This window comes from Aythya fuligula, chromosome 3, assembly GCF_009819795.1.
Source record: "Aythya fuligula isolate bAytFul2 chromosome 3, bAytFul2.pri, whole genome shotgun sequence".
Taxonomy (NCBI): Eukaryota; Metazoa; Chordata; class Aves; order Anseriformes; family Anatidae; genus Aythya; species Aythya fuligula.
Genome location: NC_045561.1, coordinates 31,437,591 through 31,464,490, shown reverse-complemented (window position 1 = coordinate 31,464,490; position 26,900 = coordinate 31,437,591). Strand labels below are relative to the sequence as shown.

General features: G+C 39.1%; 1 protein-coding gene across 2 annotated transcripts in view; it reads left to right on the top strand.

The window, feature by feature from the left end:
* Positions 1 to 6,145: 6,145 nt before the first annotated feature.
* Positions 6,146 to 26,900, top strand: part of RMDN2 (regulator of microtubule dynamics 2) — a 46,179-nt gene continuing 25,424 nt past the window's right edge. Inside the window, exons 1-5 of one of the 2 annotated variants that reach the window (XM_032185735.1) lie at positions 6,146 to 6,172; positions 6,606 to 7,075; positions 14,763 to 14,955; positions 15,949 to 16,051; positions 18,202 to 18,262. In XM_032185735.1, coding sequence (XP_032041626.1) covers positions 6,624 to 7,075; positions 14,763 to 14,955; positions 15,949 to 16,051; positions 18,202 to 18,262 — 809 coding nt within the window. In that variant the 5' untranslated portion in view covers positions 6,146 to 6,172; positions 6,606 to 6,623. Of the gene's footprint in view, positions 6,173 to 6,499; positions 7,076 to 14,762; positions 14,956 to 15,948; positions 16,052 to 18,201; positions 18,263 to 26,900 lie in introns of those variants that run through there. The other variant, XM_032185734.1, reaches the window with a different exon arrangement.

Here is a 26,900-nt window from a genome sequence, read left to right as displayed (position 1 = left end):
ATCTAGAGTTTTATCTCTTCACCAAAGATAAAACTAGTGAAAACCAAAGACTAACACCTCTGTTTGTTCAGTGCCTCCCCACACCACCTGAACCTCTTGAGACCGACCTTGGTGAGGCGCCCAGCTAGCAGCACCCACCCTTAGCGGGATGCTTCTGTGTGGAGAGACTTCGCAGCCCGCTGTCCCAGCCCAGCTCCGTTTCCCCGAGGATTTCCCATAAAGGGACTCAGGCACGAGGTTTCCTGTTTATTGCCGGGCTGGAAACCCCACAGCAGCCTTATACCACGAACCGGGAGCCGGCGCAAGCCTCCAGGCAGCGCCCAGGCCTCAGGGCCCCGACGGAGCCATCGGGCGGCGGCCCTCGGGCTCCCCCGCGCGGCCCCGTCACGGCGCCATGGCAGGGCGGGCCGGGGCCATGGCAGGGCAGGGCGGGCCGGGGGGGTGGTGTGCGTTGCTTCTGGTAAAAAAGATGCCACAAAATCCTCCGTGGTCAGAGAGAGCAGCTCTCTGCGCCACGCTGGAGACCGATTCCCTCCGTGACCCGCTGTTTTACTCCCAGTCGTACGTCTTGGCTGCAATATTTTTGAATTCGGAGCAGCTATAGCGATAGAAACACACGGACACAACGCTCCCGTTCTTGACGGCTGGTTTTGATGCTCTCTTTGCACATTTTTTTCCCCACAAGGTGGCAGCAGGAGAACGGCGAATGAGGAGGCTGCCCCAGTTACCTGCTGTTCGGCCTCCAGGGGGCTCTAGCTGAGATCCAGGGACAAAAAGCTCCTCAAACGCCACGACCAGGTGCAAACAGCAATTAAAACACATTCTGCACTTATGTTGTATTTTAACAGACCTGCTGGAAAAGCAAAACAAGGGACTTGAAACAATCTGCAAAGTCGAACGCTCTCTCTGTGTGTGTATGTACTTGCAAGTGTAAATATGTGTGTGCATTGACTGTAGCAGAAATCCCATCTTCATGTTGTGTATAGCATAATTTTTATATATACAAGTACTTGTATAGCTGTAACTTTAACATTTTATGGTATTGCTGAAAGGGAAATGCAAATGCTAAACGGTGAAATGATTTACTGAGGGACACGTACATGTCTGCAACAGAGCTAGGTACAGGTAGTAGGCTCTGTGTTACCAGTCTCTCATCAGCAACACAGAAGGCTGTCAAAGAGTGGTGAATGTTGACAAGCTTCATGTTCACTCAAATGATTAGTTGTAAAATATTCACTATTTTAAACTTCATTTCATTGAAGGGATGTTTAGGAAGAGAAGTCTCTCATTTATTCTAAAAATATTTGAAAGTAGTCAAAGGTTGGACGTGGTGCTTAGGGACATGGTTTAGTGGGTGACATTGGTAGCAGGGTGATGGTTGGACCAGATGATCTTGAAGGTCTTTTCCAACCTTAATGATTCTATGATTCTATTCTAGTCTTTGCAATGGTATCAGCTGAAAACTTTGATATGTAAATGACTTATTTTTTAGAGATAAAGAAAAATGTCCACTGAGCGGCTTTAGTTAGGCAGGGACTTGACTTCATGGGTTTGTTTTGTCTTGTCTGAGTTTCATGATGTCTTCCTTTTATGCTACAAGCCACAGCTAATTCTAGGGCTTATGGGAGATGCAGTTATGCTTGGCAGTGTAAATGTGTATTTACAGAGCAATGATTTGGGTTGGGTTAGGTGTGCACTGCTGAGGCAAATCTCCCAGTTGTCCCAGCTTGGCAAGCTTTGCTTCACCCCATGGAACAGGCCTGGAACACTGGAACCATACTTCGGGAAGATCCATTGCAGAAGCATTAGGTATGCACAGAGTTCCTGAGAACAGGCCACAGCTCATCAAAAATTAACCTGGGGCATGGCAGGGATGTCACGGCCTCAGCACAGCTACTTTGCCTCCAGATGCACCCCTGTTGGTCCCCACCACTTGATGATGTACACATAGCTGTACTGGCCTAGACAAAAACTTGAAATCAGAAGGGAAATTTTTGACAAACTCAGAAAGGCTGGTACAAAAATGAGGCAGAAACGATGGAGGAACATGGCATATCCCCTGAACAAAGTCAGTGTTTTTATGTGAAATTGCAGACACTGTAGGGACCTACATGTATATTAGCCATATTGGAGGGACAGATCTGTGGAGTTCAGAAAGGGGCACTGCCATTTGCAGGTAGAAACTGTAAAGCTCTTTAAAATACCTTTTAATGCTCTGAAATAGTATAGGGAAGCAGAAAAAAAGGGCATTTCTTACTAAATAGAAGAAAACAGATTGGGTGATGTGGCATACACCTACACATACGCATGTGTATTTGTAAAATTTTGATGGACTTCTGAGGTTAATATACTTGTAGATGTAAAATATATGTTTGTACACACGCTCTTCTTATGTTTTCATGACTATTCATATCTTTTTTCTCTTTGATGTATACTCTAGCATTCCCATTTAAACTTCTCTTTGTGAAGGCATCAGGCAGCCCTATGGAGTTAGGGCTAATGTAACCTTGCATATGTATTCTTATTGTTGTCTCCACAACATACACAAATTATTTTGGGCTGCCAACTCTCATTTATTGTACCAAGGAAGCTGAATAATGTACCTTGGCCTAAAAAATTAACATAGCTTGCATAAATACATCTTGATAATGTCCTTGAGATTTCTGGTGAGATGAAGACAAACACAAAGAAGCAAGAACAGCACTTTTTTCCTTTTTTTTTTTTTTTTTTTTTTTCTTTTTTAACACCATGGCATTAGTAACCATTTTTGCTTAGCTGAAATCGCAGCACTAGATCATATCAACACAATAAATAAATGAACGGATGGTTCTGTTGAACTAATTCATTGAACTAATGAAGCCAAGTTTCCTATCAGGTTATATTTGGTAATTCAGTTCCCCCTGCAAAATGCATTTCTTCTGTGTGAATTCTTAGTTGTGTAACAAGGAGTGAGCAATATCCCTCATAGTTGGGGAGCAAGTTCAGAATTTTCCCCTTTAAAACACCAAGTAATTCAAAGAAACTTTTCATTACTTACTTCTCTGTTAAATTTAACTGTGATCAGGGAGAGATTCAAAAGTACTGGAGGGGATGCAGAGGTACAGTTACTTGTGCACACACAGAGGCATAAAATCAGTGCAGTTATAGCAATTCATCTCCTCTGAGAATTATGCTAAACAGTATATCTTTATTTGAAAAAATAAATATCAGTGTGTTATTATTGATCCCCTATGACTCCAATTTATTAATTTTTCATTAAGGGCAATTGCCCAGGGCAAGAGCAACAGAGAATATTGACAAGATTTATCAAGATATATTTATGCAAGTTGGACAGTGAATGCTTTCCTTCCTTTTGAGGTAAGTTAGAATTTTATTTTATTTTCTTTTAGAGCATATGACTTGGGAGAATTCAATAAAACTTGACAAAACAGTAGGATTTCTGACAGGCTGGTAGCAAGCCTGGTCAAAGGTATTTAAACTTTCACAATATTTGGTGATTTATTAACAGGGTTTGATTATATGCTTACAACTGCTGAAATAATAAGTATGAAGTGTTACTAACAGATGAAAAAGTTTCTGTATTTGTTACAAGCAGCAGGTTAATATCTAGGTAGGGGCCATTTCCAGAAAGAAAAAAGAAAGAAAAAAAATTAAAAATTACAGCTAAAGAATTTTATATTGATTGTAAAATATGAATGGCTTTCACGCAGAAATTAGAACACCAATAAGTTATTAATATGCATCTTGGCTGGAAACAGCATACATTGGTTACTTATAATGTAATGGTACTTTCACCCTTTGAACTCAATTGCTCAATAATAAGCTAACTTTTCTAGTCTGACACAAAGCTACTGTCCAAGCTCAAAATATCCCAATAGACCAGTTAAACGACACAGCCTGGTGTTACACGAACAGTGCTGTGAGCAGGCAGGTGTGTCTGCGGTGCAGCTCGGGAGTGCTGAGCTCATCTGGCAACATCTGCCTGGGGCAGGTGGGGAGGAAGGCAGGATGCTAACAGGGTCTCATCACATCAGAGCTGCTGACCATCATGAAACTTGCAGGAATCTCAGTATATTGACTTCTTTCTTTTTCTGTCAAAATTTTCTGAAGATGCAGGAGCTACTGGGTGAAGAAAGTGTCATGGTATTAGGGGACAGCAGGACAGTGCACTGACAAGGTGGGAGCGTAAGCTCTGTCTCCTTAGGAAGTAGAGCTAAAAGTACACTGTTTAGCAATGAGCCTGACGTTGTCTAACAGACAGCTGTCTGGACTTGGATGTTTATTAGGACTTCAGGTACAAAGTCTGGTTTGAACTAGAAAAAAAATACACATGCAGAATAACAGCACTTTCCTAAAAACAGTTCTTTTCAGTTTGCTTAGAATAGTTATCAGATTTAGGCTATTTTAATGTGCCAAGTCTAGGTAAATCAGTGTTTAGGTCCCAGCGTGGGGAGCTGTTGTCCTCTGGCAGGTGACACGCATGCAGTGACTCCTACACTTCAGCATTGCAATGCCTGGGTAAGGTGGCTGCAGGTGCAAAGCAATTTAGGACTTTGGATCCAGACCTGTGACCTGATTTTCAGAGTTGCAATGCATCCAGAGAAACTAATGGCAGATTTAGAAAGCAGTTCTCACAGACTATTATATCTGAAAGCAAGTTGCCTAGTCTAAGGCTGCAGGCCTGTTTCAGCTATGTTTGTCCTCAGATTAATTATCTTTTTAATAACCTTTCCTGTTTTATTTGGCTTATAGAAAGATTTTTGGCAAATGGTGTTGAAAAGAGAAAATACAAGTAAAGGTTATCCAACAAAAATTTATTACCACTCCTAAACATTTGAAATACGATCAGAATGAGGATTCATGTAATACAGTTTTGTTTTTAAACACTAATGGATTATGTAATTTAAAATAATTATTTCTATCATAGTGAAAATTGTTCTCTGGAAATTAGTGAAGTTTCTATAAAATTGAAGAGCTTACAAATTTCAAATTATGAACATATGAACAGGCCATACTTTATTATTATTATTATTATTTATTTATTTTTTTAACTGGGAAAATTGTAGAATATTGAAACAGGATTCATTTTTCCATCTTAATAGACGAACCTTCCTCTCAGGTTGTAATTTGGCCTCCCATAAGGCTCATTTCATCTTCAGGTTCTCAATGGGGAACTAGTTAGCAGTTACTGTTATTATAAAGGAAATCTGTGTTCAAAGATAAAGAGATATTAGACTATAAGACTAAAAGATAGATTTACATTTGCTAATTTGCATTAAGACTGAAATTCTGTTTGGGAACACAATTTATGTTCCTGGTACCTGTTTAAGGTGTTTTTTGTTGTTGTTTGTTTGTTTGTTTTTAATAACTTTTCTTTGTTCCTGAGTGATATGGCTGGGGAAAGCTCCAACTGTTGAAGATCAATCTCTTGTCCTGCAGTCGTAATAATTTCAGTAAATGCCTTTTGTGTGGGCTCTTGCAGAAGAACCCGAGTTTGTTTCGCAGTTCTGGCAGGGCACGTTGTGCACGGGGACCCTCCTGGAGCCTTCAGGACAACGGCTGGGCACAGCGAATTGTCTCCAATGGTCCTTTCTGCCAAGCCAGCAACAGGAGGAAATACTGCCATAAGGCGAAAGAATGGTCTTGTGCCACAGGTACGAGTTTGGGGCTGTAGGTGCAATGCATCCCACACCCTGTCAGACTCAAGTTCCTCCTTGACTTTGGGCAGAGTGCAAGAGACTGGAGAAACACGCTCAGTTTGGGGCTGGCAGATGGCTGAGGTACTATTAAGCCTTCATGCAGCCGGTCAGGGCTTTTTGGTGCTTGTGCAGCACCAGGCCTCCCCCGCTGCAGCGCACACTCCCCCTCTGCCTCCTGGGAGTAGCAGCAAAGGTGAAGCTCGCAGAAACCAGCACCGGCAGCCCGAAGGCAGAGCCATAACAGCACAAGCCGCCCCTGAACGGCCACGCCGCTCACCCCCTGCGGCAGGCGCGGCTCTCGGGGACCCGGGGACCCGCACCCGGCCCGGGGCTGCCACAGGGCGGGCCCCGGCAGCCGTGCCCCGAGGCCCGGCCGCTGCCTCCCTCGCAGGCCCGGCCCCCTGGATCCGGGTCTCGCCGCCCCCAGCGCCGCAGCGGGGCCGTGAGGCGCGGCGGGCCCCGGGCCGGGCCCGGTAGGTAGCGGGGGGCGAGGCGGCGGCGGGCGCGGGGTGGGCGCCCTGTGGGGAGGCGGCCGCGGGGACCCCCCTGCTGGGCTGCGGCCCGGCAGCTGAGCGCTGCGGCAAGCCGAGGACAGCGGGTTTGGGCGTTAAAAAAAAGGAAAAACGTCAGCTTAAAGCAGCCGGGAGGTCAGAAGTGAAGGCTGCGGTGCTGTGCGGGTAGGGCAGCGTGCTGCCCCGCTGCCCCCCCTCCGGCAAAACAAGTCGCTGCCGGCTCGGTTTTGCTGTCATTGCACACAGGCTGCTATTGCAGAAGCTGCTGGAGTTGCACTGTGGCTTCCTATCTGCACCGGTTATCCCAGCCTCAAGCTTTTGCGATTTAAAAGCGAAGTCAGTCGTTTGGGTAGAGGGGGAGAGCGTCTTTAATTCTGTGACTGTTGTCTCCCAGTTGTAGGAGAGCGCAGAAATGTCTCGCTTTGAAAATAAAGGACTGATACTGGGCATCATGGCAGGGACTGCCGGAATAAGCCTGGTCCTGATCTGGTACCGCAAGGTCCGAAAACCTGGTGCAGCTGTGCGTATACCTGACTTTGCAGATGTAGGTAACAAGCTTAATTCTGTAGGCATGCAACATGAAACTCATAACGAGCAAGGGGCAGTAATGGTTTTACACAGGAGGCAACTGCAGATACTGGAAAAATTGAATGACTTGCTAATAAGCGTGGATGAACTGAAGAGGGAGGTGAAGTTTCTGAAAGAAGCTTTTCCAAAGCTTGAAGAGCTTGTTCGAGATGAGCTCCAAGGGAAGGGAGATGCTCAGAGAGTTAGCCCATCACACAGAGCAGCAAGGCGGAGAAAAGCTGATACAACTCCTGCAAAAGAAGCTACCAGCTCTGAGGAGGCAGAAAGTGAAGGAGGGTGAGTCGATAATATTTTGTTTATGCTACATATGCATTGCAATTTGCATCAATATGCGTGTGAAACTTTGTATTGGAAACAGTAGCCCTTCAAAAGTTCTACATATGTTTTAAAGTTCTCTCCAATCAGGAAAAAAATCAGATGCTTTTAAATCAGAGAGAACTGTGGATGACCATCTGTAAGTCTGCACGACATGTGAAGCTGGTTTAATATGAAGCACATTACAGATTTCCACCAGCCTGTTTGGCAACCATCTGATGCAGTATTGCTACATAGCTATGTAATAAGAGGCAAAGTTCATGATAATGCTGTGATTTTAAGAGTGCTTCCATTAAGACAGTAGTCTTGTCTCAGGTCTCTGATAGAACTTGTTCAAACTGTAGGAGTGCTCTTGTGCTTTTCATGGTAATTGTCTCCCTTGGGCCTTAAAGATGAGTTCTTACAGTGTTCCGCCAAAAGGTATTACACACCATGGAAGTTATGTCTGAATGCAAAGCATGTACAAGTGGCAGTTTGTTTATATGCATTTGCTATTGTGTATGTTTCCTGCTGGCTTAAAATTAAGCGTGAGGGATTTCAGGTACTGACTAAGGTACAAAGTTCCTGGTTTTGATCATGGCGTTTGGTCCCATTGTGGTTAATGGGGGCTTCAGTTGAGGAACATGCTGAAGGAGTTCAGGAGAACGTACCAGGAGTTCAGGAGAGGGACTATATTTTCCTATTGTCATATGTTGCCTAATAGACCCTACAGTAGTAATGTGAAAATGGTGATGATGTTACTTTCCAGTAATTACATCTTCGTTTTGATATAATCAGGTTAGATACTTGCATGCAATTTAATCAGGGCATGTTTATAGCAAATGTGGTTTTTTTTTGGTACCACCTCCTTGGTGTGGTATACAGACATAATGCTGCCTACACTAGTATGTAAATTGTCCATTGTAAGTCACTTTTTTTCTTTTCTTTAAGGAGTCTTTAATCAACTATAATATTCTGAAGAGAAAAGAATAATGCACATAATAATTAATGAAATTCTACTTTTGAAGAGTTTCTTCATATTCATTTTAAGTTCCTGTGGGCAGAATTTCTTCTTGTGTTATATCCCAGCTCGTATGCTTTGTAAGTCTTTTATTTTGAGACCATATTTTGAGATTCCACAATTATATTACAAATTAGTTCTTCATTTTTTCTTTACTTTAAATATTCAGTATTGACAAGGGTCATCAGAAACATTTTCCCTTCATGTGGCATTCAGTTGTTTCAGTTCTATAGTTCCTCAAATTATTTATTTTTTTGGGGGTAGGTTTGCAGAGGCCTTTGCACTGAGCATAAAATAGTTGGAGATGTAGGTAAAGCTAAAGCATGGGTTTACAAATAATCAGGTTCCCAAACACAGGATAGTTGTTATCCCACACCTAGCAATTGGGATCGCCACATTTTCTCATCAGGGCAGATGCATTGCTGTTTGAGAACTAACCAAAGAAACTTGTTTGTTCAGGTTTTTCTCTGTGATGAAGAAACTGATGAGATGATCCGACACAAGTGATTAGAGTGTGCAAGAGCTTTGAATGTGTCCTTAAGAGAGGCCTTCTCTGACGAATATTTGCGTAGAATTGGAAGGAAGGAAGAGAATCCAAGGTTATAGATACCCAAGTGACTAATACTATGTGCTTTATCAGTGCTATTTTTTAATCTCCTTTGAAAAGAGTTTTTTTGTGTGCGTTTTTTTCATAACACCTTGTACTTGATGTGTTTGTTTTGCATATCTTCTCTTTTTAAGATAGTTTGATTTCATTTATGTAATTTTCTTTTTGTATTTTTTCTTCCCCTTATAAACGGACGTAGGGTATTAAGCCTACTGCCTAGCGTGCATACAGTTCAATTTTATATAGGTTATTTTGAGGTCATATGTAACGTCAGTGGCAGTTGTGCTTATTCTGTGAGAGGTTATAACAACACAGGTTTTTTTCTGGTTAACACGCATCAGAAATTCATGTGTTCTAAGTATAAACACCATGTGCCTTGCTTTTTGTTCAGTGGTGAATCCACTTAATTTTTTTTGTGAATTTTTTTTTTTTTTTTCATTTTTTGTACACTATCTGAGATAAAGTACCTGCAAGGTGTTTCACTGCCCCAGCAATATTTTCATGATCCAGAAGACAGGATTTTATTTGTGTTAAGCAATTCTGGTTTTAAGTGACACACGGGTAGATGCTGGGAATTGGCAGATGAAGTAATCATAAGAGTCTTATGCACTTGTGCTGAATAACTACATCAATTTCAGATTTGAAGAATTCTCCCAGCTTTTAATACTACCTATTTTTTTTTTTTTTTTATTATTATTATTTTATAAACTATTTGATTCTGGCAGTCCTTGTTATGACCCTCACTGCTTTGATCTGTTTTGGCCATATTCCCAATGTCACTGTTGGTATTTAACACCTTGGAGAGAGAAGCTTTATATTTTGCCTTTCAAAAGTTATGTGGGAATTCTAAGTGGAAAAATATCCCTCCTCCCCCTTTTAAAAATAGATTTAGATATATCTTCACATAATAAAAGCTATCCTGTAGGAATGTGTGCTGGATGCATGAGACACTGACTGAATGCTGAAGAGTTCTGGTTTCCATCATTCATTCACTCAGTCTAAGATTTGAGGATTTGTAACAATCACACATTCATTTACAAATAGAATAGATTGTGTCTGGATGATCACCTGGCTTGCAGAGTTTCACCTAATTCTGCCCTACTTTTCACTTTAAAGCCGCTTCCTCCCTGGTGCAGCACTGATGAACTGTTGACACCAGTGTCATGTTTGGCCTCAGTCTTCAGCAAGGCTTTGCTTCACCCAGGCTTTTCAAAATGCTTTTGGCATCAGTCACCGGAAAGGTTCACAGCAGTAAATAGTTTTCCTTCTGATGTTTTATTTATAATTTTTCTCTTAACATTTCCCTTCCCTGCTTCTAAGAATTTATTCGCTTAACCATTTCTTCGTTTATTTTTGCTGCCCATTTGTTTTCAGTGCAATCTTTGGCTGACCTGACTCTGGTTTGGTAAACTTTTCCTCAAAGGCTGTTTATCAGTCCTGTTGGGTGTGTATGCTCTACTGGGTCATCCATGCCAATCTGATCCAGATCAGTCTGTGACATATAATCACCTTTCTACTGAATTAGCTGGAGCGGATGAGACAGGGTTTGTGTCAGCTTATGACTTTTTAAGTCACCGGGAAAACAACAGATGATGTTTGATCCGTCTCAAAGTTGGGGTGTTGTGAACGGCCAATACCTGGTTAGGCCCTGTGCCTGCCAGTTAAAAGGCAGGCCAACAATTTCTGAACCAGCAGAGCAAGTTTACACCCCAGCAGTGTTTTATACCAGGTAGCTCAGTTGTTTTTTGTGTGTTTGTATGTTGTGTGGTTTGTTTTGTTTGTTTGTTTGTTTGTTTTTGTTTTTAATGCAGTATTACCTGTCTGGATTTTGGAACAGCTTAGGCGCAGTGTGGTGAGTCACTAGCATGGTTTCCATTTGCTCTTTGGACTTTAAACAGTCCTGAGTGATCCAACACAGTCCTGTTGGTTGATCATTGCTCCTCACGTTCTTATCACTGTTTTCTCTTTTAAATAAAATCTATTGGTAATAAAGGTGAAAACAGTTCACACTGATTGTAGATAGTTTTCAAGTTCTTTGAATTTCTCAGGTATTAGTTTGTCACATATAAATATTCACTTTTCATAGAATCTAGGTTGGAAAAGACCTTCAAGATTGTGCAACCATAGAATCGTAGAATGGGTTGGGTTGGAATGGCCCTGAAAGACCACCTGATTCCAACCCCCTGACACGGGCAGGGACACCTCCCACCAGACCAGGCTGCCCAAAGCCCCATCCAGCCTGGCCTTGAGTGCCTCCAGGGATGAGGCATCCACAGTTTCTCTGGGCAACCTGTGCCTCACCACCCTCATCGTGGAGGATTTTTTTCTTATATCCAATTTAAACCTATCTTCTTTTAGTTTAAAGCCATTCCCCCTTGTCCTATCACTACACTCCCTGTAGGCCCCCTTTAGGTACTGGAAGGCTGCTGTAGGGTCTCCCTGGAGCCTTCTCTTCTTCAGGCTGAACAACCCCAACTCCCTCAGCCTGTCCTAACAGGAGACGTGCCCCTCTGGACTCGTTCTAATAGGTCCATGCCCTTCTTGTGCTGGGGCCCCAGAGCTGAATGCAGTACCCCAGGTGGGGTCTTACAAATCCCCTCCCTTGCCCTGCTGGCTACTCTGCTGTTGATGCAGCCCAGGGTAAGGTTGGCTGTCTGGGCTGCAATCACACCTTGCCAGATCATGTTGAGTTTCTCCCAACCATCACGCCCAGGTCCTTCTCCTCAGGGCTGTGCTTGATCCAATCACATTCAAACATTTTCTATTTATCATCTGATTAAACTTCTTGCAGGAAAAAAAAAAAACAAGTGAAATAGCAGATATCAGTGTTATTATGCCTTGCTTTACAAATGTTTTATGTAATGACACTCAATCCTTTTTTGTTAATTTCCAGTTTGGATTACTTTGGTCATCCATTAGACTAGCAGTTTTTGAACTGTTGAAACACAAAACACATGCATTAATTTGCTTTGGTTTAGTACTGATATATATATATATATATATATACTGATATATATATATATCAGTATATATATATATATATATATATATATATACACTGATATATATATCAGTACTATATATATATAAAAGAGTACTATATATATATAAAATATATATATACACAAAGAGCTATACAATTATATATATATTATATATTTTTTTATAATATATATTATTATTATAATATATAATATATATTATATATTATAATATTTTATATTATATATAAAATTATATATATATAATTTTATAGCTCTTTGTAACATGTAGTTTGCAATTCTACAATGAGCAGATGAATAAGCCTGCTAGCAGGTTTGTTGAAATGAATTATCAAGCTCTTTGAATTGTAGTTTTATATCGTTAATATCTGTTATGCTCTTATTTTGTCCATAAGTGTCTGGACACACTTCCTGTCTTGAAATAAAACTTGCTTCAGTTCAAACTGGTAAAGCACAGCTTACCTCATTGTTAGGAAAAATCCTAGCTCTGTATTTCTTAAAAGGCTGTGTTGCCTTCGTAGCATGTTATGTTTTCATGCTTAAAAAGTTTCAACCACGATACGGACTGAATGGAGAGCTAGTAAGAAAATTTATGCCATCAGAAACAAACCAGAAAAAAAAAGTTCTTTGTGCCTCATTTGCCAAAATGGTTGAAGTGGTGTTTAATGTTTGATACTTGATTAAATTACCTTGCTGTTATTTTACCCCTGTGACTCCTGAGCAATGTGGGAGTTTGCCTGGGTTGCCTGGCTCGTGAGGTGGGAACTCAGCACGAGTAAGTTACGGAGGCCAGGGCTGTCACCTTTGTGCTCTCCCTGGAAGAAATGCCAGGAGGCAGCAGTGTCAGCTCTGGAGCTGTAGGAGTAGAGACGAAGGAGGAAGGGCCCTCTGAAAGCACTATTTTTATTTTTCTTAGGAACTGGGGAGAAACTTAGAGGAATGCTGATGCATCTCAGGTGGTAACTAGCATGCCCAAGCTTAACCACTTGGTGTTATTTACACTCCCTTGAAAAATTTGGTATCAGGACAATTAATTTCTGTCCTTCTCTTGAAAAACTCTGTTCACTTCAAACCAAGCTGAAGAGGATTTTAAACATTTTGATTCTTTCGTTTGCAAATGGAAATAAACTTTGCTCAGAACAGCAACATAGAAACTCCAGTGCCTTAGCTTATCTCAGTGTCTGACTGATGTGAGCAGGCACAGGGTAGTACAGCCTGTTGCAGTCCCTAGAAACTACTGGCATTGTCTTATACTGAAAAAAAAAAAAAAAAAAAAACATTTGTGTTTTTCATTTCCCAGAGGTTGTTTGATAGGTATTGGTTTGCCACCATTGAAACATGCAAATGAACAAGCGAATTCAAATTGTTCCCTCTGCTGTTTCTCAGCACAGCCATGGCCCAGAGGTCATGTTTCCCTAGGAGAGGTGGAATGAGAAGGGCTGATGTGGTACGGTCTGATCCGAGGACCTCATTCTTCCATGGTTAGCTCCTTAGTTAGTACTCCTACAAATTCAGCTTGAATATGGTGGGATTCTGTGGCCACTTCAGTACAACTATGGAAGAACAATATGCTCTGGTTTTAAAGATGTTTCAGAAAAGCAAAGTAAACATTCAATGACTTATGAATACAGACTCTGAGGATGTAATATAGGTTTTATTATCAACTTCAGCATTATCAAGATTTGCTGTTATAGAAAGCAAATCTATAGGAATCTATGAGATTTCTCATCTCTGCTCTGCTTTATGTTGTGTGGCTTTTTTTTTTTTTTTTTGGGGGGGTGAGGGTTATTTGTTTGAACATGTATGCACATTTTAAATATATTTTTTAGTAAATACAAAACTTTTTAGACTCGTCTTTCCTATATTACTTTGTTAATTTGGCAGAGAAATCGTCATGCCACATCTTGCAGTTCTGTGCCTTCGTAAGTAGCTGTAAATGGTCATTTACAAGCTGCAAGTGGATCTGCCAATGTTTTAGGTCTGGTCACTTCCTAAAGCAACTTCTTAAATAGAATATTTGAAAACCATAATTATTAACCTCCATTCATATTGCTAACATTCTGTACTGGTTATATAGATGCAAAAATCAGTTTTTATATATTTTGACTGTCCTGATTATTGAGTTGCTTAATGTATCTAGTGTGTTGCAAGCTTTTTCTGCTAGTCGTTACCGTTTAAAAATCTCTCAGCTTAGCAGCTAATACTTCTAAATTATTATTTTTCATTAGAACAAGATTATCAAAAGTTAAATGCAAAAGATCAGGCTTTTCTGCCATAAGCAAATGGTTACTTTTTAAAAGTAAATGCTGTTCAGCTGCTTTATGTGAAATTGGAGGGCACTAATATATGCTCAGTCCTTTGGACAGTAAGGCCACCTACTTATCTCTGTGAGGTATTTATGGCTTTTGTCAACATTTCTTTGACCTTGCCTGCCTTGTGCTGAGTACTTCTGCGCTGAGCGTAATGAATTAATATAAGCTCTTTCCCAATTTCAGATATTCTGACCTTCAGAATGTACAAAAGCTAAGGAAAGAAATTGATAACAATGATATTATCACTTATATTTAGATCTTTGAAGTGTTTAACAGAACGTTGTGTAAGTGATTCTTATAGCACTTGTGGTTTGGTTAGTAAGCCCGTGCCCATTTCAAAAAATACAGAAATTGAGGCCAAGAGTTCAAGAGGCCTATTCAGGGTTGCAAAGCATGTCATAATACACATTAATGATTTAAAGTGTTCTGTGTTAGAAACACAAGGACACATGTGTTTCTAATATGTATCTAAATTTTTTCAATGTAGTATTAGGCAGGACAATATAATTACTTGCCTGTTGTGTTTGGAATTATGGTTATCCTTTTGAAGATAAAGGTTCTGTAACAACAATAAGCTTGATTCCATGTATTAAAAAATTATTTTCAGGACAAATTGAATAAATTACACTCTGTTTTTTGTTTTGTTTTGTTTTGTTTTCACTTTAATTTCACAGTAATTTGCCCATATTTGTAGAAAAGATGGTTATTTATTTTCTGTGTTTTTTAGTTACCTCACAGCTCATACTGATACTGAAGGAGACTCTGAGGAAGAAAAGGGGTGTAAGAAACCACCTGATGTCACTGTGCAGTCAGAAGAAGAAGAGCTACTTACTCTTCTACAGCAGGTGGACAGTTTGCACAAGGGTTCAGAAGATGATAAAAAGGAGAGCTTCAGGCTGCTGCTTGAGAAAGATGACAAGGTATTAAAGGGTAAACTTAATATTATGTTGCTATTAGCTTATGGTTAGCTCTACCTCTGAGAACTTCCTTAACGTAAGCATAAAAATACACTCAGGAACAGAAGATGCAATTTCATGCTCACTTTAAAAATATGGTGAAAAATAAATATTTCAAGGTGGTACCAATATTCATGTTGGGTGGGCATGGAAGTTGCGTTATTTTATATACCACCCAGGCTCAGTAATTGATATATATAATTTATATACCACCCAGGCTTTGTTTGGTATGTGTATTCTTACATGCAACAAAGAAATATATAATGGGCTTTTCTTCTAGATAAATTAAACTTTCTTTGCTGGTTTTAGAATTGCCCATAGGAGAAAGTCCTGTGGAATAAGATAGTATCCTGACCAAGTGTCCTGAAGAAATGACATTATGAGCCTGTAATCTGCTTATACCTTTATGGTAATCTTTGTGTGAATTTTTCCTTTGATGATTTTACTATGTACTTGTGTAACTCTTGATAAAATTTCAAAATGTTTTATGGTTAGTGCTTTTTTCAATGTATCATTTTCTTCTGATTTGACAGACATCAGTAGTTCTGATTTTATTTTTATTTACATATTGAAATACCCAAGCAAGTAGATGAGGTACTACTTGAAAGTGAATGTTGTGCACATTTCATTCCTAAATAAAATATGCATCACACCATTCAGGGAGCTGTTGTGCTTTACTGGGTTACCTTTATATTTTTAATTAAAAAACAACTGTAAAACCGTTTTTTTGAAATAAAATTATTTAGACTGTCTAGGGTATTTCCAAAAGCTGTCTTCTCCTTTGGCAATTGAAAATTGGTATCTGTTTCATATATGGAAATTAGAAGTTCTATAGAAGGATACGAACTGTCCAATGGTTTATGCCATGTTCCTCTAACCTACTCTAAGTATTATTAAAGAAAGCTGTGTAAATCCCATTCTGATCAGTTTAATTACTCAGCTGTCCTCTACTTTCAGTATGAAAACTGTGTGGACTTTCTTTGGAGAGTTGCACGTGCTTATGGAGATATGTTTGAGATGACTGCTGATACTGAGGAGAAGAAGAAATATGTTTCTGATGGTAAATACATAAAAAATGTTTGTGTATAATGTCATGTGAATGTGGTGAAACATTATTTGAGCTTCAGTACATTTTTCCAATCCAGTAAATGTGAGCGTTTTTACTGTAATAAAAACGTTTTGCACAAAAAAATGCAACCTTACCTTAGCTTCAGTCCAGTCTTTCCTCATCGCAAAGATCTGAAATTGGTGTGGAAGTATTGCTGGACATGACTGAAGGCTGTTGGCTCTGGATGGTGCCTTAAAATCCTTTATTTTGATAAGAATCAGATGGAAAGAGGATGTGCTGACAACATCTGTCTTCTTTAAAGGAAGGTTTGTTTTTCTGCTTTTCTGAGGCAAAGGAGCACTCCTACAAACGAGCAGCCTCTTTTGTGGTGGTGGTAGGGGTAAAACAGTGAATCTGGAAACACCGTCCACAAGAAACATAAGTTAGGTGTGACAACTGAAGATGTTGCTTCCAGTCTTCTCTCCCCATCTATCCTTTTTGACAACTTAGCCTTAACAGGCTTCTGATTTTCTTCTTCATAGGTCTTTTTTTTTTTTCCTGTTGTTGCTTTTAAAAGCGTCTTCCCCCTCCTCCCCCCCCCTTTTTTTTTCCTGTCTAGTTGTATTTTACATTTACAGTAAAAAGTTTACAGTTTACATTTCCTTTTTTATTTTGGACCTTCCCTTGATTGCAATAAAGCCTACTTCTTTTCTACCTGTGTCACCCTACTCAAGTCTGTTTGACACATTGTTCTTATGGTAATCCTTTTTGCCTGTATCTGAGAATGTCTCTCTCTCTCCTTTATTTATGCATTTCCTCTCCTTTTTTTTGCTGCAGCAAATTAAGGTTATGTAAGTATATTCACAACATTCAGGTTGTTTTATCTTTTGTGACTATTTTCACGTATTTAATTATTTATTTATTTTCCTGTCAACAGTGACACCATCACTGAAAAAGCAATTTTGACTGCCCTTTGTCATCCTTGAAGGCAGTGTCATGCTTGTGGGCTGTCATTACGTATTCTATAACTAACCTTAGCTTGTCCAAGTTCCCCATCCCTATCCTTTTATCATCTAAATGCTCATGAAGACTTGTGCTATCTTAACTACTTAATTGATACTCTCTTTGCTTTAGTAGCAGCTTAGCTTCTTTGTACGTAAGTTGCATATTGCTGTGAAGATTATGACACAAACTATGTTACAACAGTGAACTCTGTTATTGTATCCTTTGCCTTTACCAGTAACTAGATGTCACCTGTTTCAGGAAGATAATGGCATAGCAAAAGACAGGGAGAGAAGGAATGATGTTTGGACTTAGGTGTTGAGTAATCAGCCTTGGCTGTCTCATTCTCACAAAGTGCTGGGTGGCGGCAGCCTTTTTTCTCTGTTTTTGGAAGTAGTGCAGAGGGATTGAGGCTGCGGGGGAGCTGGCAGTAGTTTTGTGTTTTTCTTCATTCCACTAGGTTGGAGGATTGTGTATGCTGCTCTTTGTTTTTATGCAGTTAACTAGTAATACAGAAATGTCAGTGTGGTTTAATTGGTTGCAGCTGAGATCTTGCAAACTGTAAGCATCTCTTCTGAACATCGTACTGGGTGTGTGGGTTTGATCAAGCCACCTACTGTCATCTTTATTCAGTTAAAAGTGGAACCTAATGAAGGTCTTTACTGGAAATGAAATTTAACTAGTTCATTCTGTACCCAAGGCAGAAAACAGCTCTGCTGTGTTTTTTTTTTGTTTTGTTTTGTTTTGTTTTGTTTTGTTTGTTTGTTTGTTTGTTTTTTCTTTTTTCTTTTTTTTTTTTCCCTGACAGGTGCTTCTCTAGCCTGCTTTTAAGGGAATTCTATCTTACAAACACAGCCACCTTCAACAGTCTCGTCTAATCCTTCCCTCATTTAGTTGCATCTGAATTAATGAAATGAACTAAGAGAAAATACAAAACAGCAACGATTTTATATATATATTTATATATATAAATAAAATGGGGGGAGAACACTATATATGTATGTAAATGATGTAAAGCCATGATTGTCAATCTATATGTTTGTAAGAAGGAGAAGCAATTTATTTGCAGCTAGAGTATATCTGATTTCTTGGTTCTTGAGCGTTGCCTAAGATGTGGAAGAGTACAATGAATCTTTTAACATATTGTGTTCCTTTTATAGGAAAGGATAAAGCTGAAAAGGCTGTCCAGCTGGATGCCAGCAGTGCTGAGAGTCACCAGTGGTAAGTTTGAGAAAGTGATTTTTACTTTTTTTTGTAGTTATATATATTTTCAAATTCAGCAAAAAGACGGCTGTCTTTTGGCTATAAATAGTGCCCACAGCAAGTTGTATTTATCGTGCTGGAGTTGGACAGCAATTTGATAAAATATTCATTAATAGTTTTATGGAAGTCAATTACTGTCAGTTTTAGCTAAAAAATTACATTGAAGTATTTTGTGAAGCAGTTGTTATAGCATGTTAAACAGCTTACCAACCATACTTTAGTAAGTACTATGAAATCGAGGTGTAAATATTTTGCTTAAATCAGCGTATGACTGCTCAGAGAAACCATAGCTTTCTATTAATTTTCCTTTCTCAACAGTTTTCAAAATAGCGTCCTTCAGTCTCATATTGTCTTTACATTTACAAAAAGCAAGCACCCTCCCAAAATTTTGATAATCTAAACTCCAATAATTAAAAAAGTGACAGCATTGTGGAAGTTTGAAATAACTTGTCAGTTTTTGTTCTATCATGTCATCTTCCTCTAAGCCTTGCACTTGGATTAATTTCATAGACCTTGCCAGAAATTAACAATCTTTTTGCAAATTGAATATTTTTTTTTTTTATCCAATCAATGTTATCAGGTAGAAGGTAATTCTGCTGAGTTCTAACCAGTAATTCCTCACGTTGCTCTTTTGCTAGTCAATTTTATTGAATTTCTGATTTCTTTTCTAATGCTCTTAGCTTTTCCTTTCCAGCTTAATTAAGAACATAGAAATCAAGCTGGATTTCTATGGATTTCTATTTTATCAAGCTATGATAAAATTAATTAAGAACATAGAAATCAATTTTATCATTGCGCTTATAGGTTGGGAACTTGCTTATCTTTCAGATATCTAAACCCTATCCCAGGCTTCCTTTGCTGTCTAAAAAGAAGTAGCCACTTCTGAAGTGCAGTCCATCTGAGTTCATTTTACCCATCTGAGTTAGGGTGAGATTAATTTTTCCTCAGGCTCAGTTGACTACTTCTCCATTGCCAATAAAGGGAGCACATGTCGGCTAGCTCAAGTTTAGATATGTGATTAGATACAGATGATTTCATTTAATTAGGTGACTCTCCGGTTTGGTCTCTCGCTCCTCTGGATCTTCAAAGATGGCTATGTTATTCTTCCCGCCTGTGTTCCTGTGAGCATTGCCATATTTCTATGATTTTTGTTTCCCTTTTAGTTTATAGCAATTAGCGATCAAAACACCCACTTTGTAATAATGGGGTGCTGGACGTGGTGTGCTGTGGGAATCTTGGCTAAGCTTCACTGTCACAGAAATTTGCATTTACTTTTTCCAGTCTCTTGGAAGTAATGGTGACGCCTGTCTGGAGGTGAAACCTAGGCCCCAGGTGTTTGTAATGTGGCAGTTTACGGTAAAAAACTGTTGCTTTTGGACTTACCCACCTGCCTCTTAATGCCAATCAGCTGGAGGTTGCAACTCTGGTGGCAAAATTAACAGAAAATAGGATCATCTGAGCATCACTCCTCAATTCAAGGTGATTTGAAGCCCCTGTAGCTAGAGCACCTGCTGAAAGCAATTTGCAGCCATGTCTGGTGTTTGCCTGATCACAGTCATAGTCACTTCTTCGGATAATGCTGGTGTACCCCTCTCAGCTAAAGCTGGGCCTATAAACTATCATAAATCACACACATGCACGACTGCCCATTCCCCCCCACTAGCCTGTGAAACCAACAGAATCTTGTAGTGTAAATTCTAGTGGCAGAAACTATGTTGACAAAAGCTTGCACGCTATTTGGGCAGATGTAGGTGGTCTGCTGGACTTCAGATGCGAGATCCTGTACTGGCAGGCACATCTAGCAAGGGAAGAGTTATGAGTGTAAGGAGATGTGGTCAAAGAGTTAGCTGAGAAAGCCAATTTGAGAGTTTTAAGTAGAGAATTTCATGTTTTGTAAGCTACTGCTTCTTGTTACAAGCAACGGATTTTTGTAGGGTTTGCAGTTGCCATACTTCTTGTATGTGGGTTGCAAATAAATGTGAGGGTTTTATCACTTACTGAACTGGTGGCTTTCTAGAGATATAGATGGACACAACAGATTTGAATAGCTTGGTATAATTATATTTTTCCACATTATTTTATCTGTTTATTTTTCTTTTCTGAAGTCTTTCTGACTTGATGCATAGTAAGTATAGTGCACCATGCTGCTCCAGCTGAAGCACTGAATGTAGTGAACTTCCCTGTTGATATGATCCAGAAAGACAGTTGAATGTTGCTTTCTAGCCTGGCAACTCTTAGGCTGGGGTCCTCTTCTGCTGTGCTGCTACCTAACCAGCAGTGGGCTTGTTTTGTAACTGTGCACTTATTTTTTTCTTCCTTGGTGTAGTACTTTCCACAAGTTGCATAGATTTCATGTTGATTATAGATCATTTCTCTGGTTTACTGAGGATGATCTCCCATTTGGGATGCAAATACTTGTGTCCAATTTGCAGTCTTATTTTTGAAGGATTTTTTTTTCCTATTTTTTATAAAGCATTGATTTCATTAATGAAATTACTGGAAGATAATTCACCCAGGATGAGACTCTATGGAACACCTTTAACAATGCTCAGGTTCACATGAACCTTGTTCTGTAGCTGTCTACAGGTGATTTAATCTAAACAGTATTTCCATAATTAGGTTGAGAGATGTCATACAGGACAAACTCAGTGGGTATAGTGAGGTCTATATTCCCTGCGTTGCTTTCCTTTAATATACTAAACTGGTTTACCTTTTCAGGAAAAAAAAACAAGGTGGTTTTCTTTGATAATGTGTGTTCAGGACAAACTTGTGTTAACTGCTATGTGTACCTCTACACTTAAGCAAAAAAAACATCCCAGAATGTTTTCAGATTAGGCTGGCTTGTCTGTAACCTCTGTCCTGTCTTTCTCTTTCACTTTCAAAATAGCAACTGTTCTTCCCTTTTCCTTTCTCCTGGGACCTTCCCCATTACCCGGAAGAACTTGGTTGTCAGCTGTATGTCAGATCTGCTTTGGTTGGGTCTGGCAGATGCAAATTTATGCAGTTTATCTTAACAGTGTTTTACATGTTAATTGCCATGAACAGGAAAGAAGAGTTCAGGGAGTCCTTTCTGTATCAACTGGGCTCTCAAAGTTGTGTGCAAACAGAATTCTGCTTAAAATCATAAATAGCCAAGATAGTGTGTGAACAGAAAAGCAAAATACAATTAAGACATGAAGAAATAAGATGTGAGAGTAATACGAAATCTGTAATTAAAAATGATAAGAGAAAAGCATAATGAAAAATATATAAAATATTAGGATTGCTAACAGGCAGTCACTTAGGGAAGAAGTGTGTACCAGTTTTACCCAAGTTCACAGTTGAAGTGCACTACCCAGTTCCAGGTTGGCGTGTAACTGTATTCCTTATGCATGCCTACATTTGAGTAAAGGACTTCTCCTACCCTTTGGGAGGATGGAGAGTTATATGATAGACCACTTGGTATTTGACAATGCCAGGGTATTTGTGTGACACGACATACATCACATGTGATTTTTTGGGCCCTGTACCCTTCTGGGCCGGCAGCTGGGAGTGATGGGACACCCTATGGCATCTCCAGCAGCAGTAGGCAGAGCAGTCCAGGCAGGGATTCTGTGAATTGAACAGGGGCTCTATCAACTATAATTGGAGATCAGATACACGGCGAGAACTTGGTCTGGCTGCAGATGAGCATGAGGAAAAACAGCACTGTCTCAGACCAAAATTCTTCCTTTTCATCTCACTGCTGTTGTAAAAGTTTGTAAAGTTATATAAGGTAATGGAAGAACCTACTAAATAATTTTAGCTTGTGTAAGGTAAGTCCATCAATTTGTCAGACGGATTTTTTTCACTTTTTATGTAAGATTACCTGTTTTGGTATTAGCTGCTGGTGATGAAGCTGGCTTTCTGAGCTTGCCCACGGAAAGATCTGGTTGATTTTTACTAATCTGCACTTTATCTTTCCTGAGGGGTTTTGATATTTCCTATCAACACAGCTGAGGTTTTAACGCATGTTTGGTATAGCTGCTATCTACATTGTTCACTCATGCATTACTTCTAATGTTGTCTTAAACTGTTTAATAAATGAGTAAGGATTAAAGGATAGGCCTGTTCTTTTCCTGGTCATATTCCCAGCTCTCTACTTACGGTTAACCTGGGGAAGAGCGATATAAGCCAAGAGGAAATTGATTTCAACCATGTTGGTTTCATCTCTCGTTTTGTTTTCTGGTTATGAATTGTTAAATACTTTCCTTTGTGGTCTTTTTCCTTCTGCTATATTTATAGAACCTCTTCTTATTACTTCATATTTCTCTTGCAAGTTGCAATTCAGTTTGTACTGAGGATTTCTGATGTAGATCTTCAGTTGTTTGTTTGTTATTCTTTAATACCCAACCAATAAGGGTAATACTAGCTTAGATGTGTGTGTATTTCTAATTTTAGGGCCAATTCCTTTTTGATTTTCAATGGAGAACATTTCACGGGAACTGAATTAGTCTTTACAACTGCTTCTTGCCTTTCCTCTGCATCAGAAAGGGTCATTTGCAGCTGCACCGTTGAATATTTTTTCACAATAACACTTTGATAGAACTTTATATAATCTGGCACTCTTTTTACAGTTTAGCAAAGAGCAGGGCAATAGGCCTCTCAAAGTTTCTTTTGGAAGCTTATCCCTGTTTCTTGAAAGCTCTGTTTACAGCATAAATAAAATATGTTTTGGTCACACCCTGACTGACATAACTGTTCAGTAAAGCCCTAGTACAGATGAGAGTTATACTGGCAAAAACATCTCTTTTCCAGAGCAGGGTTTTTCTTGTGCTGTGCAACTGCTAGGAGCTGTCTGGGAAGTAAAATGTAATTTTTATCTGCAGCACTAGAACTCTGGGGAATGATTTTGTCGGCAGACTCTTGCTCATGTAGGCCTCGAGTTCAGTTGTCGTGTCTTACACGCAACGCAATCACACTTCATGCTGCGGTTGCCAGTCAGATCACTAAACCTGTTTTGAATGGTCAATTCTAAAAAACTTTAATAAATAGAAACACTAGAAAATAAAACCATAGCCGTAACCTTTTATTATTTGTTTGATCACCCCTGAAGAGATGGGGAATAACTACTGTGCATGGCTTGCTGATTTGTGCAGCCTGCATTGATCATTATGAGTTGTGAAAGAACCTGCCTGCAAAAGTTGCCATAGGCCAGTTGCAGGTCATGGTGTTTTCCCCACGTCTCAAAAAAAGTGGGTCAGCGATTCCCAAATGGTAACTGTGAACCCTCGCACTTCATCTTGGACCATGGACCATCATTATACTCACGTTTTTAACTGGAAGTACAACAAGGATGATTCAGTACTGTAGTTACTTCAGATGGCAGTGCTCTACGGTTTTACAATTACACAAAGCACAAAATATAAACACATGTTAGTAGTATACAAACTTAAGTTCTTCTGCAAAACATGAGTTTTTTGTTTTGTTTTGTTCAAGATTTTGGTCCAGAAAGCTTCTCTGCTGTTACCCAGGGCCCTGCACCTCTTTTTTTTTTCTTTTTTTTTTTGCCCAAGAGGCGTTGTTACAGTTTTTGCAAAGAACAGAGAGGTTCCTAGATGCAGACAGTTTTCATGCCATTTACTTAGAAAAACCATTTGGTGCACTACGTTTTGGTTTGTTTGCCACAAACGAACTTAGTACTACAGTTAAGTTCAGGTTACTCTGTAGATCTTACCTGCTGATAGGAGCTGTATAGCACATGTGTTTCATTTAGACCAGAATGAAATTCTCAAGCGAAAACCGAGTAATTTTAAGTGAAGACTCCTCCTGAACCACAGTTGCCCCCAAGACCTTTCATGCCATGTACTATAATAGAATTATGTAATAGAATTATAACAGATAATTTGTAGGGCTCAATGACAGAAAAGTAGTTTTCTAGTGAAATAAAACTCGTAAAAGAACATTTTGTAGGTTATTGTCATACTACTGACTTAAAATGAAATCTATACCAGGTATCTAACTGTGTTTACTTGTAACCTTCTCTCCTGAGTTATCTCTTATTTAAAGTGACTTTTGAACTGTAGCAGAGACAGATAAATTACAAGCTATAAGCATCTGTTTCTATTATACAGTCTTACTTTTCAGGAGTTGATACCTGGACCAGAAATACTGCTCTCAGTCAAACTTCCTGTAACAAAGTTTCAGGTTAGTAGTTATTTGTCTTGTATTAGCTTTATGAGAAGACCAAAAACTAGTTTTACAGCAATCTTTGTTCTTAATTATGCTTAATCTTAATAAATTATCCTTAAATTACTTATTATTTCAGAAAAAAATAATCAAATATAGAAGGACAAATTTAGAAGCCATTTCTGCAAATGTGTAACTTGTTCTATAGTAAGTGGATCAGAGAGATGTGTATCTCTGGTTAAAGAGCACTTAAGTTAGATAATGGTGGAAGGTCACCTGTAAGGACTATGTGGTTGCAGGGGATAGTGATTAGGTAAGTCATTTTTTGAGCAAAATAAAAGAACCCACAATCTAGTGAGGATTCTTTTTCCTTTCCATAGAACAAGTCACTGCAATGTTTCTGTTCAGAAATGTTGCAGTGCCTCAGGATGTTTTTGGTCCTTCCTCCCAAGTTCTTTGTCTACTCATGTTTTTATTTTTTGTGGTGTGGATTTTCCTCTTTGTGGAGGGGAGATAGCAGATGTTGACACTTGCATGACAGGAGCGCTTCACAGAGGGCTTCAGATAGTACTGCTGTGATGCGTCCCCTGGGACAAGGTTCTTGAAACAGCAATGCAGCAAGTTCAAAGGAGGTAGGTTTGAATTGTGAAAACATCTATTTACTAGAAGCTTTTTTGCCAGAATGGTCACAGGGAAAATAATACTGGCAACCAAGTGGTCCCTTACTACCTTTCTGTCAAGGGCAGTCGTTGTGTTGCTATCTGTGAAAGCTATCATTTCACTATGTTTCCAGATTTGTCAGGACTATACCTGGCTAATTTTTTTAAGGTCATATTTGCAGCTTTAAGGACTACTAATGTCTGTTACAAAAATAAAATCTTAACTTTTTGGAACGCAATTTGGTTGTGGGTTCTACCGCCTCAGAAATGCAACTATGGCATATGTTTTCTACTGATGAACTTCTATGAATGTCCCTTAGCAGCAGCATGTTTTCTTCTTTTGATTTATTATGTTAGAATTTATTAAGCCAGAATTCTTCAATGACCTTACTTTAATGTTTTGTTTTGTTCTTGTTTTCTACCAAAATATGGCTATGGTTTTCATGGAAGTGTCATCTATGCAAGTGTATGCTACATGTGATGTTTTCCTGGAGCTCAGCTTCAGTGCTCTGGTAATTTTTTAATATGAAAACTATTTTTCTGCCAATTTCTACAACGTAGAATGCATTCCAAGTTGTAAAAACAAAACCAACTAAAAATAAAAAATAAAAAAGTCAACACCCAACAACCCAAATCCTGAACACTTCACTTTGCACCTTGGCACATTTTACTTTGTCCATTGGCAGTCTTTCACATTCTTAGCCGCTACTTCTGTACCCTCACCCCCATGAGGGGGGTGATAGCAAACTGATGTTTTATTTTTCCTTTGAATCTTAATAGCTATACTTTTATAATGATGCATCATTGTAGCAAAGTGATACAACTTGAAGAATTAATAACTCTGATCTCCAAGAGTAATGCAACAGGAGTCGTAAGCAGCGAAATAAGTTGCAAAAATCTCCGTACAATTCAATAGGAATTGATATCTCGTTGACATCAGATTAAAAAGAAAGCTTTGGGGTCTGGCTGCATTGCAGTCTGTGAAATATGTGTGCGAGGGGATTGAAGGCCAAGTAGTAAAATGGGATTTGGAGTGTCCTAACGTGGCTTAATTCTGACTGGAGGCTTTAAATCTTTTCTGTATATCCGTCTCATATGGGATGGATTGCCAGAACCTAGCTGTTGGTATCATCTCTCTGAATTTGTGGTTTTAAAAATCATGTTGCTTGCGAGCATTCTTGATGTAAAAACTTGCTGGATCTACCTGCTGCTCTTCTTTTTGCAGCAGGTATGCCCCTCACAGTCTTATCTTGTTGGAATATGTATAGAAATTCTGGAACACCAGAAGGGATAACATGAATTCCCCTTGATCTGGGGAAAAAATAATAATAATTGAGCTTTAATTGTGAATGATTAAACTGCATATAAATATTTTATCTGTATTAATGAACTTACATGGCCATCTACGTTACATTTATTTTGATGAATTTCTGTGGCCATTTGTTGACATTATCCAGGGGTAACATTAGCAGTTAGATCACTTCTTTTCAGTGCTAGCATTGCATAGCTTTTTATTTCTCTCTGAGAAGACAGCATAGTAGTATTTTAATCCTGATTTTCACAGAGCATAACTAAGCAGCGGTTGCGAGGAAAAAACAGGAAAACTTGCTTGTAAAAGATACATTTCACTCATTTCTTAAGCTATTTAATCGTTATTATGTGATTTTTATTTATTTTTCTCCCTGTAGTTCTTATAATAGCGGACAAAATGATTTTTTTTAAAAAAAAAAAAAAAAAAAGCTAAAATCCCTAGGGCTTTCAGTTGCTGGATGTTTCCACGTGTGGCCACC